General features: G+C 42.7%; 1 protein-coding gene and 1 long non-coding RNA gene across 6 annotated transcripts in view; one reads left to right on the top strand and one right to left on the bottom strand.

Annotated features, from left to right (window-relative positions):
- The window catches only part of Ccdc3 (coiled-coil domain containing 3), a 154954-nt gene that overhangs the window by 113642 nt on the left and 23548 nt on the right, over positions 1-17764 (top strand). For 3 of the 5 annotated variants that reach the window (XM_029553761.1, XM_008848532.3, XM_029553760.1), the window contains exon 3: positions 7836-8006. In XM_029553761.1, the coding sequence (XP_029409621.1) occupies positions 7836-8006 (171 nt within the window). Of the gene's footprint in view, positions 1-7835; positions 9408-10092; positions 10285-17764 lie in introns of those variants that run through there. The other 2 variants (XM_017802047.2, XM_008848531.3) reach the window with 2 other exon arrangements.
- LOC115066863 lies at positions 9031-9622 on the bottom strand. The gene is made up of 2 exons (XR_003846306.1): positions 9437-9622; positions 9031-9236 (listed from the first exon to the last, which is right to left on the bottom strand). It is a non-coding gene; the product is annotated as an uncharacterized LOC115066863 (long non-coding RNA).

Here is a 17764-nt window from a genome sequence, read left to right as displayed (position 1 = left end):
ACCATCTGCGACTCCAGTTCTGGGGGAAATCTGACACCTTGTTCTGCCCTCCGTGGGCACTGCATGACATGGGTGCACTTACACACATGCAGGCAATACACTCATACACATAAAACTTTAAAAAATAAATAAAATACTTTTTTACAAAAGATTATTTGGCCTCAAGGATATGTTGGTACCAATCTCATCGTCCTCTTCTCATCCTGTAGTTATAAAGGATTCACACCAGGCTAACTATGAACTTGAAATTCATGGTAACCAGAGAGAACTACTGGGTGCTTTTTCCTCCAGCTTTCACTGACATACTCAGTGGAAGAAGCATCCAGACCAATGTCTGCAAAATACTCATGATAAAATGTCAGGGAAAACTATTAGAATAGACAACCTAATGACAGCATGATTCCAATAAAACGAATCCTGGGAGGAAATAAAGTAAAATTCAACTGTGGCTCTTTTTATACAATCTAGATAATTTTAGTTTTCCATTTTTAGACCAGTTTTTTATGTATGTGTGGATCTGTGTGCCTGTGTGTGTCAGTTTGAGTGTCTATGTATACAGATTTGTATGAGGGAGGCATATGCATGTGTGTGCATGTGTGTCAACCAGAGGTTGGTACTGGGCTTCCTCAGTCACTCTCCACCTTATTATTTAACTTTTTAATATTTTTTCTGTGAACATATACACACATGCCATAGAGCACATGTGGAGGTCAATGTGCAACCTTTGGGAGTCAGTTCTCTCCTTTCAAACTCAGGTTGTCAGACTTGGTAGCAGGCACTGTTATACCCAACACAAAACACAGAGGAATACCACACAGTGATGGTCAAATTAAGAGTCCTTTAATTAGCCAGTGGTTGAGAGTGGCTCATGCCCTGAAGAACTCTCAACCCCAAGGAGAGGCAGAGCAGGATTTTTTAAAAATATATTTTTATTGAGCTTTTGTACATTTCATACAACAGTTCTTAATCAAATTTAGAATCCATCTCCAATCCATGCCCCTACACACCCCTACTGGACCTCATGCATTCTGCCACACATGTTATGTCCGGACCTTCAGGTCAAGCATTTTACCCAGATGTCCTTTGGGGGAAGTTCATCCACTGGAGTCTATTCACCCCTTCTAGAGATTTTAAGGAATATCTGCTCTCCCTCACCAAGTAGTAATCAGTTTCCAATAGTTACCAGGCTAGGGCCAGCCCACTGCCACTCTGGGCTCTTGTCTGACTGGGTTGGCATGGGTCTTGTACTTGACATTATCATTGCCACAAGCTCACATTAGCAAACTTCCAGTGGCCTGAAAGCCTCTGTTTGCCTATGTTCATGGGGGAAACCCTGGTTCTTACAATCTTTCTGTCCTCTCTTCTGCAATGGTCCCTGAGCCATGGATGAGTGAGGCTTAATATAGGAGTCCTATCCAAGGACACGTACTCTGCAGTCTCTTAGTCTCTAAAACTTACCCGGTTTGGCCTTCTGTGTGCATTGCACTCTGTGGTATAAGGAAGCTTTGCTAGTGAGAGTTGAGGGATGCACTAGTTTCCTCTCCACCGCAGTCCTGTTCCGCTATGCTCCAAGAGCCTTAGGTGTACAGGTTCCACCATAGATATGTGACTTAGGAGTGGGCATCTCTCAGACATATATTCTCTGTGTGTGACCAATTGTGGAACTCTGCAGTAGCCTCCATCTGTTGAAAAAAGAAGCTTCTTTGATGAGTTGTATACAGTATATTTGTTTGTAAATATAAGGATTCATATTTAGGATATGGTAAGAAATTTCATTTGTCTAGAGATATGACAGAGATAGGGTTTTCTCTAGGATCTCTGACCTCTCAAGCCATGTGTATTTGACTGTGTTTAGAGTTCCAGCCATGAGTTCACTCCCATTGAGAGGGCTTTAATTCTGATTGGAAAGCTATTGATGACCCCCAAGACAACAGTGTCATGATTGCACCAATAGAGGTGGTTTGCTGTGCCAGTTATTATGGTTATTCAGCTTTAGGCCTGAGTTAGACCGTTGGTTAATTTTCCCCTTAGCAGCTTGCATAGTATCCTCTAAAACCACAAAATCTAGTCTCCCTTGAGAAGGAGAGTCAGAGCAGGATTTTTAAAGCTTAAAAACCACAATTGCATCATTCCGGGGGCAAAGTCAATAACCATAGCTACACTATACCAGGGGCAGATCAGTTAAACATTTCAGTTAACAAAAAGTTTCTAAGTTTTGGTTGGGAAAAACAAGTTTCTCAGAATTGCAGAAACAATGAGGTCCCTGAAGCTGTACGTGGAGCTGGGAGAGAATGTTCTACCTGGCTAGTTGTAAGTTTCCCAGTACTGTAGAAGCAATGTACTTCCTGAAACTGCAGATACAGCCTTCATGGCCACTCTGCCTGGTTGGGTACAGCTAGCAGGGTAGGTGAGCAACTGGGCAGAAACACAGGGTGAAGCAAAAGTCAGCTGGAATAAAATGGAGCCACTTTGGGCATTTCACTACCTTCACCTGCTGAACCATCTTGCTGGCGTTCACCTTATTTTATGAGGCAGTGTCTCTCACTGAGACATGGGACTCACCAACTAGACTAGGCTGGCTGGACAGTGAGCCCCCAAATACTCCTATCTCTGTCTCCCCAGTGCCAGGATTACAAGTGTGCTCTACTGTGAGGTATTTTATGCAGGGGCTAGGGATCACAACTCAGGTCTTCAGGCACCAGTGGTATTGCACTTTACCAACCGGGCTGGTTCTCTCTTTCTTTTAGAATTTATCTATAATTAGCATGCTGTTTCTGTAGCTTTGAAAAGTGTTATTTTTAAAAGATAATGAAGCCTGGACTTTTTAGTCTAAAGTTAAAAAAAAAAAAAAAGTTCAGGCTCCACCTCATGGCAGTTTGCCAATCTGACTTGAAACAGGCATCCTCCCAGCCACATGGAAACTCAGATAAAACTCTGTCACGGGAGAAGTACAGGTGCTTAAAAGCATTTGGCTAGAGTAATTTCCTAGCTTAGCCTTGGGAAAGTGCTGGGCGTGGAAAGGAAGACCTGGGTATGTGGAATCTGTGGCTTCAGGACTGCCCTCCAAAACTGTTCTCTTTAGTTCTTCAAAGACCATGTGGCAGTACCTGTTCCATCCTGGTCTGACCTTCCTCCTCCTCAGCTCCACTTACTAAAAAATATCTCAAAGCAAATAGCATGTCTTGATCTTTTGTTTTCTTTATTAGCAATTTTTCAAAGAGATTGATTTCACTTGGACAACATTCCAGACTCATGAGTTTCTTAAAAAGACCTGTATTTGAAAAGCATAGTTTTCCTCTAGAAATTCTTGCCTTTTTAATGAAGAAAAACAGCATCATTTTGTTTCGGGTGATGTCCAGGATGTAGGAGGCACACTTCAGATTAACAGCAGCAGCTTCATTACTACATGGTGTGGTCCCAGTGTACACAGCCTCTTTGCTGAAGAGACAAGACACCTGTGTGTGTGATAGGAGTCTTGGATTCTGACTTTGCTATGGGTGATATTGGACAAGTTCCAGGAGTCCTTTAATGTCTTTTTCTCCTGCGCATGTGAAGGAGAGGCTGTGAGGAGCACAGGATGACATATTCACTAAGGAACTCAGTTCTCCCATCCATTCCCTCCATATTCAACCTTGCTTTCATTTCCAGCTTCGTTTCACAACCCCCCCCCTCCCAATACAGCAAGGTGTCTCTATGTCCTGTTTTGGCCTCTTTGGGTCATTATCAAGTTGTTATTGGCTGGCTGTGTTCCTCTTGCTGGAGAGGTAGCCCCTCCTCTTGCCCTGGGTTCCTTAGAATAGGGAGTGCCTTGCCCTGTGGGCAGAGGGATACCTACCTGGAGCATTGGTGTCCTGGGAAGAGTTCTGCTCATGAGTGATTGCTCAAACCCCACCATCCCTTCAACTCCTCTTTGATGTGATATTCCAGCACATACTAATAGATTCTGTGCTAACAACCGTGTAAGAACTTGGCTTTCTTGTTTTGGTAGGCTTTGCTTAACCTCTTTTATCCTGTTCTTGAAGAGTCTACTATAATGTATAGAAAGACCATATTATAAGGAGAGAGTGGGTAGAAAGAGCTTGTCTTAGCTATGAGGCCACATTGAACACCAAGAGACACAGATATTCCCTACAGACACAGAATCTGCAGGCATGGAGGACTCTGTATTTCTAAGCAAAGGACAGGGAGACTCAAGCCTTTTGGGGGGAGCACAGCTCTTGATGATGGAGAACAGGTTGGACAGAAAGCTTCATGATGAAAAGACCAGAAAAGACCTCTTTTATTTATTTATTTATTTATTTATTTATCTTTTAAAATTTCATACATTTCCCACTCAAATCCAGGCCCCCTCCCCTATCCATGCCTCCCCCATCCCCCACTGAACCCTATGCAATCTGCCATACATGCTGAGTCCTATTCATTGAGGTCTTTGTACCCAAATTTCCTTCAGTGTAAATGTGTCCATTTGATTCTAGTCAGCCCATCCAGTGGTCATATGTAAGTCATACTCTCCCTCACCCAACAGCAATCAGTCTCAAATAGTTCTCAATCTAGAGCTGGCCCGCAACCTATTTCTCACCTCCCCTTTGGGCCCTTGTATAATTGAGCTGACATGGGTCCCACTCTCTACACCACCACTGCTACAAGCTCCCATGAGCAAGCCTCCACCTCCCTGTGTTCATGAACCAGCCCTGGCTCTTACAATCTTTCTGCCCCCTCTTCCACAATGCTTCCTGAGCTGTGAGTGGGTGAGTTTCCACACAGGAGTCCCATCCTACACTCTACAGTCTCTTATTCTCCCAAACTTGGCCAGTTATGGCCTTCTGTGTGCATTGCACTCTGATGTACATGGAAGCCTCACTGGTGAGAGTTGAGGGGTGCATTAGCCCTCTCTCTACCCCTTATTCTGCTATGTTCCATGAGGCTTAGTTGTAGAGATTCAACTGCAGATGTGTCACCCAGTACTGAGCATCTCCCAAACATATGTTCTCTGTACCTAAAAGGCAGCCTTCATCTGTTGCAAAAATAAGCTTTTCTGATGAGTGCTGTAGAGCGTGCTTGTTACTCTAAGGGAGGTCTCTTCTATCTGGCACTGCATTCCCTGCCAAGCAGCTCCCAGGTCTACATATGCATTAATGTTCAGACAGTGTATGTACATTTCTCACTCCACTCTTTTATCTCCCATCTTGCTTCCCTCCTCCCTCCCTTCCTAGTCACAGTGCCCCCATTATCCCCATCCTCCCCATGATGCCTCCCGACACCCACCATCTCTCATCTCCTGACCTCTTTCTCTCCCCCACACCATGGTCCTATGTCCTTCCTTCCTCCCTCCCTGCTACTTACTCCCACTTTTCCCACCTCCCTCAGGTAACGTCTGTTCCCTATTATCCCCCCTTTCAGGTTGTTTTTTTCCCTTTCCCTGGCTCCTGGTGTTATATCTGAATTTGTATACTCACATATAAGGGATTGGTGCTACAATCCACAAAGGAGGGAGAACACACGTCACTTGCTTTTCTGTGTTTGTTACTTCACTTAGTAGAACTCTTTAGCTCCATCCATTTACCTGCAAATTTCATAATTTCATCTTCTCTTACTGCTGAGTAGAACTCCATTGAGTAGGTGTACCACATTTTTATTAACTATTCATCAGTCGAGGGACATTTAGGTTGTTTCCATTTCTTAGCTATTGTGAAGAGAGCAGCAACAAATGTGTACAGGTATCTCTACAGTAGGATGAGTCCTTTGGGTATATGCCAAGGAGTAGTATCACTGGTACCTAAATGTAATCTACTTTATAGTGCAAATTCACAAAGTATGCAGAAAGAAAAACTAAATCCCACATGTTTTTTCTCTCTGCTCCCATCGTCACCAGTTTCTTGCATTTTCCTTCAGTGACAGTATATACCTTTTTAAGTATAGGTACATACAAATATCAGATTTTGCATTCCTGGTTATCACACTGTTCTATGCTCTGATTTCTATATTAACAGCCAATTTAAATTTCTTTAAAATTTTTATTTATTATTTATATTTTATGTGTATGCATGTATTGCCTTCATGTAGGTAAGTGCACCAGTGTCATGCAATGCCCACAGAGAACAGAAGAGGCTGCTGGATCCCCTGGGACTGGAGTTACGGACAGTTGTTGGCTGCCATGTGGGTGCTGGGATTCAAACCCAGGTCTTCTACAAGAACAACCAGTGTTCTTAACCACTGAGCCATATCTCCAGCCCCAACACCATAATTTAGACCCTGTTGTGGTGACTTTCATATGGAGCTGTCTTATTCCCTAAAGACACAAGATACAAACTTTTCTATTGTATAACGATTTTGTTTTTCTTCATGGTGCTGAAAATACAACCCAGGGTCTTGTGTTTGCTAGGCAATGCCTATCACTAAGCTGCACTACCAGCAGGAGAAGTGGGTGCTTAAGTATCTGGCTGGAATAATTTCCCAAGCCTCCCCTAAAGAAAGTGCTCGGGTGCCACAGGGTGATCCAGGTGTAGGGAATCTGGCTTCTGGTCTGCCCGCCAAGACTCTTCTCTTTGGTTCTTCAAAGACCACGAGGCGTACCAGTTCCAACCTGGTCTGGCTTTTCCCCTCCACTCCCCACTCAATTCCCTCACCTGCAAAGAGCTTATTAAGCTTTAATATGCCTTGGCTGTGAGGGGAATAGTGATTAGAGTGAGCATGTGCTGAGCATTTGCATGTAGACACCCTGCTTCTAAAGATGTGGACAAAAGTGGCAGAACATTCCAGAAGTAGTTTCAACTCACTCTTCATAACCCATGCTTGAATCAAATCTCTTTTAATGAACATTTCAAAGATGCTTTCTTTTTTTTCTTTCTTTTTAATTATTTTATTTTATTGAGACAAGGTCTTGCTATATAGCCCAACCAGTCACCAAATTTATGGCAGATCCTCCAGTCTCACTTTTGTAAGTGTTGGGATTCCAGGCATGCACCACCATGCCTTACTCTTTTTAAATAATAATAGGTTGCAGTTCAGTGATTGAGTACATGTTTAGCACACTCTGAGGCCATTGTGTTTAATCAACACACACACACACACACAGTCACACACACAAAAGGAATTAAATAACCAACAGTGCTATAATGTTTGTGTGGCAGTTTGCACATGTATTTCCATGAGACAGACTCAAAATTACTAGACCAGAAAGTACATACACTTTTTATTTTGACAGAGTCAAATTGCTCTTTATTAAGGTCTACATGTTGCACAAAAGAGTCTTGTTTCCCCAAATTCTGACTTTGATTTTGCCAGTCCAATATGTGGAAAGAAGGCTGGGGGTACAACTTAGAGGTAGAACACTTGACTAGTATACGTGAGGCCCTAGGTTCACCGCCCCCCGAGAAAACCCCACCAATCTGTAGAAAAGAATAACTTGCCATGTCTTTAAATTGCTTTTATCTTCATGAATGGCATTAAGCATCCATACGTTTAAAGTCAGTTGTTTCTCTCCCTGTGAACCAGCCAGTACCCTTTGTGCATCTTTCCATTTAGGGGTTTGGTCCTCTATTTACTGAGTCCTATAGGAGTTCATTCTTTCTTGCCCTAAGTGACAAATGCTTAGAATATCTTTCTAAAACAAATCCTCCACAGTACATAAAAGCAGAAGTGGGAGTCCTGTATGTACTGGCAGGCAGGATTTCTGGGTGGAGGGACAAGGTCATGGTCAAGGGCATGGTCTGGGGGTTATTGGGGAGGTTTGGGTGCGTGAGCTGAAAGCACCAGGGAAGCTCGAGACCCGGCCAACACGCAGAAAAGCTTTGAGACTCACCTGCTTCTCCGTTCTACTGTGTTTCTGTCCCCAGCTCATGTGCTCCTCGGTGCAGAAGGCGCTGTTTGAGGAGGAGGACCATGTCAAGAAACTACAGCAGAAGGTGGCCACCCTAGAGAAGCGAAACAAGCAGCTCCGAGAGCGGGTGAAGAAGGTCAAGAGATCTCTGAGGCAGGCACGGAAGAACAGCCGCCACCTGGAGCTGGTAAACCAAAAACTCACGGAGAAATTGGCGGGTGCCGGTGCTCCACAGCACATCAATGCTCTGGGCCAGGAGCCCGCACGCGCCCCTACCTGCATGGGTAGCAGGTGCAGGTGACTGCAAGCCCCCTTGTCTGCCCCAGCTGGACTGAGAATTAAGGCTCTTTCTCTACATGCACTTATTTCAAACCTTGTAAGAGACACCTACGCATTTGTTAGAATCTAACTGGATAAAATGGAAAGTCTTAACTCTCCCATTGAGTGCTGGCCTCGCTGGCCTCTTGGCTTCAGTCCCTAGGTGCCATTCCCTTTCTGCCCTACTGTCACACACAGCGCCTGCAAGCCAAAAGCAGTAGAATACCGGAGCTCTGCACCATTTAGGGTCTGGCCCTCAGCATCTGGGGGCAGCCTGGAGAGTGCCATCATTGAGGAGGGACTATTTCAGAACCGCAGTGTACAAGAAGATAGCAAAGGACTGTGCTTTTATTTCAGAAGAGAATCAATGTGGGTCTGAGCAAACAGCCAGGACAAACATGCATTATAAAGAGGAAGTAAAACTACTTCTGGAATGTTCTGCCTGCTTTAGAAGCAGGGTGCCTACATGCAAATGTGCAGAGCACCCCCACTCCAGTCAGCATTCCCCTCACAGCCAAGTCATGTTAAGACTTAATGAGCTCATTGTAGGTACGGAATTGAGTGGGGAGTGGAGGTAATTAAGCAAGATGAATTATATCTGTTTTCCAGCCCCAGCCCTCTACAGCTGGCATGAAGCTTACAGGTTGTTTTAATCTAGAGAGTAATTGCTTTTGTGGCACACATGCTTCATTAACTTGTGTTTCCAAATTGGAATGTAGCTCAGCCACTGCTAAATTCTAACTTCTGCTTTTGCTCCGTCACTGCTTGCCATGTCTCTGAATTCAAGGTTAGTAACCCCAACTCACTGTGAATGTCTGTTCTGCAGCAAGATCTTGGGATATGGTGAATTTACCTCATTCCCATTCAGGCTCCTAAAAGACTTTTTCCAGGCATTCCAACCCCAGCTTCTGTGTAAACACACTCCCTCCCCAACATACACAAACATTCTCGCTGCCTGGGTTCCTATCTCTCAATTCACTTGCCCCCCACAATATAGTCTGATAGAAATTTTTGCACAACAGTGCACTTTCCTTTAATCAATTCCTTAAACAAAATTTTTTCTTTGGGAAGAAAACTTTTAAGGCAGTTAAAACAGAACCTACTATATCCTCCTCATTGGTATATATGATCAAGTACCAGCTGTGTTATTAAGCCAGTTGAGTCAGGCATGGTGGTGCATGCCTTTAATCCCAGCACTTGGGAGGCAGAGGCAGGTAGAGTTCAAGGCCAGCCTGGTGTACATAGCAAGTTCCAGGGCTACAGGGAGACCCTGTCTCCAAAAAAAAAGGAGAACAGAACCTACTATATCCTCCTCATTGGTATATATGATCAAGTACCAGCTGTGTTATTAAGCCAGTTGAGTCAGGCATGGTGGTGCATGCCTTTAATCCCAGCACTTGGGAGGCAGAGGCAGGTAGAGTTCAAGGCCAGCCTGGTGTACATAGCAAGTTCCAGGGCTACAGGGAGACCCTGTCTCCAAAAAAAAAGGAGAAGAGGAAGAGGAGGGAGGAGGAGGGAAGATGAGGGAGAGGAGGAAGAGGAGGAAGAGGAGGAGGAGGAAGAGGAGGAGGAGGAGGAGGCCAGTTGAGTGTCTCTTCATTCTCTTCTGATGAGCTGTCCTACCAGTAGAAAGAAATCTTTAGTTCTACAACAGGTCACCCTGGGCCCACCCTAGACACATGAGGCTGATAATACTGACACCTAAGTCAGAAATGACCCTTAGTGTCACATTGCTACCCTTCTGCTTTTAGGAAGCCCAGGTGCCTCTTGCTCTGGCAGCCAGTTTAAGGAGAAGGACCTTACATGAGTCCTGGACTGGGTAGGATGAGAACTTATATCCTGAGAACAAGCCCCTCATCCCCTTAGTTGTGCTCTTCCATGTGCTACAATGGGTGTGTCTTCTTGTTTATTCTACATGGGGATGTCTCATTAAAGCAATTTTGTTCCCACTCAAGGGAATGGCAAGCCTCGAGGTGGCTGAGAGCCAGGACTTGGAGAACTGTGGAAGCTGGGTCCCTACAGATGTGCTATGTTCTGCTTTTCCAATAAACATGAGCAGTGATTCCAACTATGAGACAATGAGCTGTTTCTTTGGATCAGGGAGATTTGGGGATTTCCAGCTTTTGGCCTAGAAAAGTAATTTAGAGCCTTTGGAGAAATACCTGGGAGTGACCATGGGGAAGAGACTTTTCAAGCCTGTTCTGCCATCCCCTGCTGAATGTGGCCTAAGCCCTCCCCACAATCCTGTTCCCATCTCTCAACATACCTGTGCGCCTACTGTAATGGCTCAGAGTGGACAAACAGTGTCACTGATCATCGTCTTCAGAAGCATACTGACATACCTGTGCGCCTACTGTAATGGCTCAGAGTGGACAAACAGTGTCACTGCACACTTCAGTCTGGCTAAAGGAGACTCCCCAGGTGCACAGAATCTCCTGCCTTGTTATCCTGCCACAGCTCTTTCCACCTGTTAATCATATGAGTAGAAATGTTTCATGCTCCATAAAGGGCCAACTCCAGGAATTGCTTGAACCTGACACACTTTCTTCAGCCTGTCCTTCTGTGAAATACAGGTTGCTGTTTAGTTTCCCTTCGTGGTACCAGGAGACCAAGAGGCTTTTCCAAAATAACACAATAAGCAAGAAGCAGGTAGAATCTCAAATCTCTATAGTCCCCAGGTGTGGACCACAGTAAGTGTGGGGATGAGCATTATTTAGCCTCCACAGTATGTTGAGTGTGAACATCTCTGGTAGGACTCCTGTTCAGGACACTGTCTATGCTGCTACTATTCACTATTTTATAAAAAATTTTGTTTTATGTGTATGAGTGTATTGCCTGCATGTATGTAAGTGCACCTATGTCATGCAATGCCTATGGAGGTCAGAAGAGAGTGTTGGATCCCCTGGAACCAGAGTTAAGGACAGTTATTAGCTGCCATGTAGGTGCTGGGAATTGAACCAAGGTCCTCTGCAAGAGCAGCCAGGGCTCTTAACCACTGAGCCTTCTCTCCAGCCCTGTTTGCTACTTCTTAAGCCTTTATTATTATACCAGGCTACACTGTGAATTTATGACTTTTGCCTAGCAGGAGAAGTTACAGGAATTCTTGCTTCTGGAGTAAGAAGTTATATCTTGCTTTGAGGAGACATATTACAAACTGAAATCTCAATGACTTTGAATCAAATGTTGGCTCAATAGCAATTATGAAGGCTTTTAAAAAACACCAATCACCCCAACTGGTGCAGTGGTGAATACCTATAATACCAACATTTGGGAAGCTGAGGAGAATCATAAATTTGAGGCCAACCTGGGCTGCATACTCTGACTCAAATTTCACTCCTTAAAAAAAAAAATCACCCAAAATGCATTAGGCCTTCTCACATATTACTTTACTTAATATTCTTTTTTTTTCCTTTGGTCTTTTTGAGACAGGGTCTCCCTGTAGCCCCAGCTGTCCTGGAACTCACTATGTAGACCAGGCTGGCCTTGAACTCACAAAGATCTGCCTGCCTCTGCCTCCTGAGTGCTGGGATTAAAGGCCTGTGCCACCACGCCCGGCCTACTTAATAGTCTTTTAAAAAAGATTTTTTGTTATTTTAATAATTTAAAAAATAATTTATGTATGTGTGGGTATGAGCATGTGTGATGGTGGGCAATCTTGGAATCTAGAAGAAGGTGATTGTGAGCCACCCAGTGTGGGTGCAAGAAACTGAACCTGAGTCCTCAGTAAAAGCAATACTCTTAAACACTGAGCCACTTCTCCAGCCCCACATTCGGTATTCTTGATAATTTCATAAAGTATACATCTCAATTCCTATTCTCCCTCTAACAGGAATGTAGGGAAGTAGGCGATGACTACGATCACAGTACATTCTGTACATATAAGCAAAGGTCATGAAGCCCCTAATTTGTCCATGTAGACTTTCTTGTCCACATTGCCAAGATGTGCATGTTGCTACCTTGAAGCAGAAGGCTGAGACTATTATGTCAGAGAAAGCTGAAATGTCTGCTCTTTAGTAATGCTAAAGGAGATAAATAATAACCAAAACAGAAACTAGGAGGCCGCTATCCACCAGACGGAGAAGAGCAGTGTTAAATTATTAAGAAGAATCTAATAGAAGTTCTGGGATCGAGAAGTGGGATAACTGATACGAAATTTTGACTAGAGGAGTTCAAAAGAAGATTTGAATGGGAAGAATAAAGATAAGTGAATCTGAAGATAAATCAATTGAAATTAGTTGCCAAGGCACACATAGAGAAATTAAAATGTGAGAAAAAACGAACAGGGCCTAAGATTTATAGGATACCATTAAGCAGACCAATACACACAAAATGACAGAAGAGGAGAAAAAGAAAGATATTAAGTGGAGAAGTGATTGCCAGATGCTGGGAATGGGACACAGTTCAGCATCTCCTCTGCAGTATAAAAATGCTCTGGAAGCTATGGGTGTGGTTCAGTGGCAGCTAACATGCATGGGGTCTTAGGGTCATCTTCGTCCTACAAAAATAAAGTTCTAGAATTAGTACTGTTTGTATAACGTTGAGAATTTGAACAAGAAAATACTCATTATACTTTAAAAAGGTTAAAATAACAGTTTATGTTATATAAATTAAACCTCAATTAAAAATAATCTACCAGTTTCTCCTGCCTTCTCTCTCTCTTCTCTCTCCTCCCTCTCTCTCTCTCTCTCTCTCTCTCTCTCTCTCTCTCTCTCCTCATTGCTGGGACAAAATGCCTGTCTAAAGCAACTTAAGGGAGAAAGGGTTTCTTCGGCTCCCAGTATAAAGGTACAGTCCACCATGATAAGGAAGTCATGGCAGCAAGAGCTCAAGGCACCTGGTCACACTGCATTCACAGTCAGGAAGTAAAGAGTGATAAATACTGCTGTTCAGCTCACTTTCTCCTTTTTATTTAACCCACAACCCTAGCTCATAGGATTTTATCATCCACAGTTAGTAGGGCACTTCCTACCTCAGTTAACCTAATCTAGAAACTCCCTTAAGACAGAGGTATGTTTCCATGCTGTTTCTAAATCCAGTCAAATTGATAGTCAAGATTAACTACCATACCAACATCCCTTTCTCATTCTAGCATGGGCACTGGTGCATCTCTTCTCTTAGCACCCCAGAACTCTGGGCTACCCTCTTGGCCCAGATTCCCCACTGCTTCCAGACCCTTTGTACCCAGACCAACCCAATTCTTCAGTCTAGTCCCCCAGAACTCTCAAAGCCTGTCCCATCCCCTACCTCACCATTGCACACCTGAGACCAGCCTTCATCCCTGGCGGTCCCACCCTCAACCTGCCTGGGATTCCTGAGGCCAGCATCCTTCCCTGGTAAGTTTGACCCCACCCACTGTGCCTTGACCCCCACAACCCAATTCAACCTCCCAGCTTCCAAATCCTATTTCTCCTTCTAGTGTGGGAACTGGCCCACTTCTCTTGGTACCCCAGACCTCTGAACTACCCACTTGGCCCAGATTCCCCACTGCTTCCTGATTCTTTGCGCTCAGACCAACCCAATTCTTCAGTCTAGTTCCCTAGAATCCTCACAGCCTGCTCCCACCCCCAACTTACCTTTGCATACCCAAGACCAGCCTTCATCCCTGGCTGTCCCCAGCCCCAAACCACCTGAGATTCCTGAGACCAGACTCCTTCCCTGCTTGCCCTGGATTCCTGAGACCAGCCTCATTCTCTGACTGCTTGAGAATCCTGAATCCTACCTCTACCTAACAAGCCTCCCAATTGTACTGTGCCTGCTGACTAGAGGGATCTAGACCTTAGGAGGAAGCCTGAGCACATCTGATTCTCACAGGACTTGGGCCTCTGTGGGAACTCCTGAGCAGCAGGACTAAGCCATCTGGCCCCTCCAATATAAAATCAAAAGAGAGAACCTGAAGCCTAGGCCAACCAGCTTTTCATACCCAACAAGTAAACAACAAAGGCACATAAAGTATACAAACAGAAACAGACCTAAACTCAACAAAGGAAGGCTTGAGTGTCAAGAGACAGAAATTGCAAAAGAAATCTACATGCCAAACTCACAGTGAAAAAATAATAACATTAAAAACCCAAATAATATGTCCCCACCAAGTACCAACAGCCCTGTAGAGGAGTACAATGAGAAGCCCCAGAGATAACACAGGACATGGAATTCAAAACAAGAATTATAAACATGATGAAAGAATCCAATGAATTAAAGAACACACAAAGAAATCAAAGAACTGAAAGAGGTAAGGATAAACTTCTGAGTGAATTCAGAAAAGAATTAGAAATATTGAAGAATACTCAGGCTGAAATGAAGAAGGAAGTGAAACACTCAGTAAGCCAATTAGAAATGACAGGAGAAATCCTCACCAATAGAATGAATGAAATGGAAAATAGAAGTGGAAGATAAAGTGGATGAACTAGACCACTCAAGCAAAGATTATGAAAAATTTAAGAAAACACAGGAATGGAATATGCAGGAAATGTGTGACACCATAAAAAGACCAAATTTACACATTATAGGCATAGAGGAAGGAGAAGGATCTCAGGATAATAGCATGGACCAGATAGTCAACAGGATTGTAGAAGAAAATTTCCCCAAATTAAAGAAAGATATGCCCATACAAATACAAGAAGTACATAGAACACCAAACAGACAGAACCATAAAGGAAACTCTCCATGAAATATCATAGTAAAAACACTAAACATACAGAACAAAGTCTCGGCGCTTCAAAAGAAAAACAATAAGTCACATATAAAGGAAAACCCATCAGAATTACAGCTGACTTTTCAGAACAAACTATGAAAGCCAGAAGAGACTGGGCCAAAGTATTCCCAGTTCTAAATGACCACAGATGCCAATCAGAATAATTTACCCACCCAAAATGTCTGTTACAGTTGAAGAGCAAAGAAAAAATCTTCCATGACATAAATATTCTGAAAGAATTCATGTCCACAAAACCAGCCCTTCAGAAATTCTTGAATCAATACAAAGAGTTGAAGTTTCTTTCTGTTACCCCCCAAGGGGTAACAGAAAGAAACTTAATGAAGATATAACTGTGGAAATACACAGTTAGACCAAGAATGCAAACAGAAATCAAAATGATGGCAACCAATACACGTCTTTCAATAATAACTTTAAATATCAATGGACTGAATTCTCCAGTCAAAAGACAGGCTGGTTGAATGGATTAAGAAATAAAACCCATCATTTTGTTGTCTGCAAGAAGCCCATTTCACTTTTAAGGACAGGCACTACCTTAAAGTGAAAGGATAGGGAAAAAAAGGTTCCAAGCAAATGGTACTAAGAAAAAAGCAGGAGTTGCTATTTAAATATCTGACAAAATAGTGTTTCACTAAATTTTCGTTTTCCTCCTGGGAGACCCACCCCCACTCAGGAGCTCCTAGTCCTGACACAGATTGACAAACCAACATAAGACATGCTATTTGGATTTTGAATAGTTTATATGACATTTGGGAGGGGGGGACTTACACAAATTCTTATAGGCTTTTCCTCTTCCATATTTGAAATGCATACACCATCTGTCTCTCGCCCCCAGTCTCCCTCAATCAATATGGTGGCAGCTCCACCCCTTTTTCTCAGTGTGCTCCACATTGCCCGTGCTCACCCTGGATTGACTCCAGCTTTTCAGAGGAACCTTTGGGTTACAAGACTTCAAACTAAAACTAATCAGAAGAGATAAAGAGGGGCACTTCATTCTGATCAAAGGAACAATTGACCAAGAAGATATTATAAGCACCAAACTCTGGTGCACCCAACTTCATAAAAACATACTACAGGACTTTAAGATGCAGATTAACCCCAACTCATTAACAGAAGAGGGCTTCAGTACCTCATTATCTCTATTAGACAGGTCAACAGGACAGAGAATAAACAAACAGACATCTGAATTAAATAATACCATACATCAAATGGACCTAACAGACATCTGCATATTCCACCCAATCACCAAAGAATATACTTTCTATTCAGCAACCCATGGAACTTTCTCCAAAATAGACCACATACTGGGGCACAAAGCAAGCCTCAAAAAATACAAAAATATTGAAAGAATTCCATTCATTCTATCAGACCACAATGCAATAAAGCTTAAAATCAACACGGGAAGGAACCCTAGTAACTACATGAACTCATGGAGATTAAACAACACACTCCTGAATAATGACTGGGTCAAGGGGGAAATTAAGAAAGAAATAAAAGTGTTCTGGGAACTAAATGAAAAGGACTCACAAAGAACAATAGAATCAACAACCCCCCTGGGACACATTAAAAATATTCCTAAGAGGGATGATTATAGCTCTAAGTGTCTACATTAAAGAATTAGAAAGATTCCAAACAAATGGCCCAACACTGCAACCCAAGACACCAGAGAGGCAAGAACAAATGAAACCCAAACCCAGCAGAAGAGAAGAAATAACAAAAATCAGTGCAAAAATGATTGAAATAGAAACAAAGAAACCAATACAAAGAATCAGTGAATCTAAGAGATGGTTCTTTGATAAGATAAACAAGATTGACAGACCACTAGCACAGTTAACCAAAAGAAAGAAAGCATACCTCCAAATGAAAAAAATCAGAGATGAAAGGAGAAATATCACAACAGACACCAAAAAGATTCAGAACATAATAAGGGAATACTTTGAAAACCTATACACTACTGAATTTGAAAACCAAAAAGAAATGGATGGATACCTAAAATCAAGAGAATCACCAAACCTAAACCAAGAAGAGATCAACAGCTTAAACAGACCCATAACACGTAAGGAAATTGAAACAATAATACAAAACCTCCTGATGAAAAAAAAGCCCAGGATCAGAAGGATTTCAGTAGAATTCCACAAGACATTTAAAGAAGATCTACATCCAATACTACTTAATTTATTCAAAAAGATAGAAATGGAGGGAGAACTTCCAAATTCCTTCTATGAAGCCAGCATCACTCTAATATCAAGGCCAGGCAAAGATACAACCAAAAAAGAAAACTATAGACCCATATCCTTAATGAACATAGATGCAAAAATTCTCAACAAAATACTTGCAAACCACACACAGACACACATGAAAAAGATCATCTGCCATGATCAAGTCAGCTTTATCCCAGAGATGCAGGGGTGGTTCAATATACATAAGTCAATAAATGTCATAAATCATATAAATGAACACAAAGACATGAACCACAGGGTCATCTCAATAGATGCAAAGAAGGCCTTTGACAAAATTCAACATGCATTTGTGTTCAAAGTCCTAGAGGGAATTGGACTGGAGGGAACACACCTCAACATCATTAAAGCCATGTATAACAAACCCACAGCCAACATCATTCTAAATGGAGAAAAACTGGCCTGGAAGCATTCCCATTGAACTCAGGAATCACTATCTCCACTTCTTTTTAACATAGTGCTTGAAACACTTACAAGAGCAATAAGACAAGAGCAGGAAATTAAAGGAGTAATAATTGGAAAAGAAGAGCTCAAATTATCCTTTTTTTGCAGATGATATGATATTATGCCTAAGGATGCCAAAAATTCCACCAGTTCCAGTAAAGTGACAGGTTATAAAATTAATCTACAAAAGACATTAGCCTTTCTATATACCAATAACAAGCAATCATAGACCGCCGT

Source organism: Nannospalax galili, unplaced genomic scaffold, assembly GCF_000622305.1.
Source record: "Nannospalax galili isolate Female #2095 unplaced genomic scaffold, S.galili_v1.0 scaffold1144, whole genome shotgun sequence".
In the NCBI taxonomy this organism is placed as follows: domain Eukaryota; kingdom Metazoa; phylum Chordata; class Mammalia; order Rodentia; family Spalacidae; genus Nannospalax; species Nannospalax galili.
Note: the sequence above shows the minus strand (reverse complement) of the source record. Positions and strands in the feature narration are given on the sequence as shown.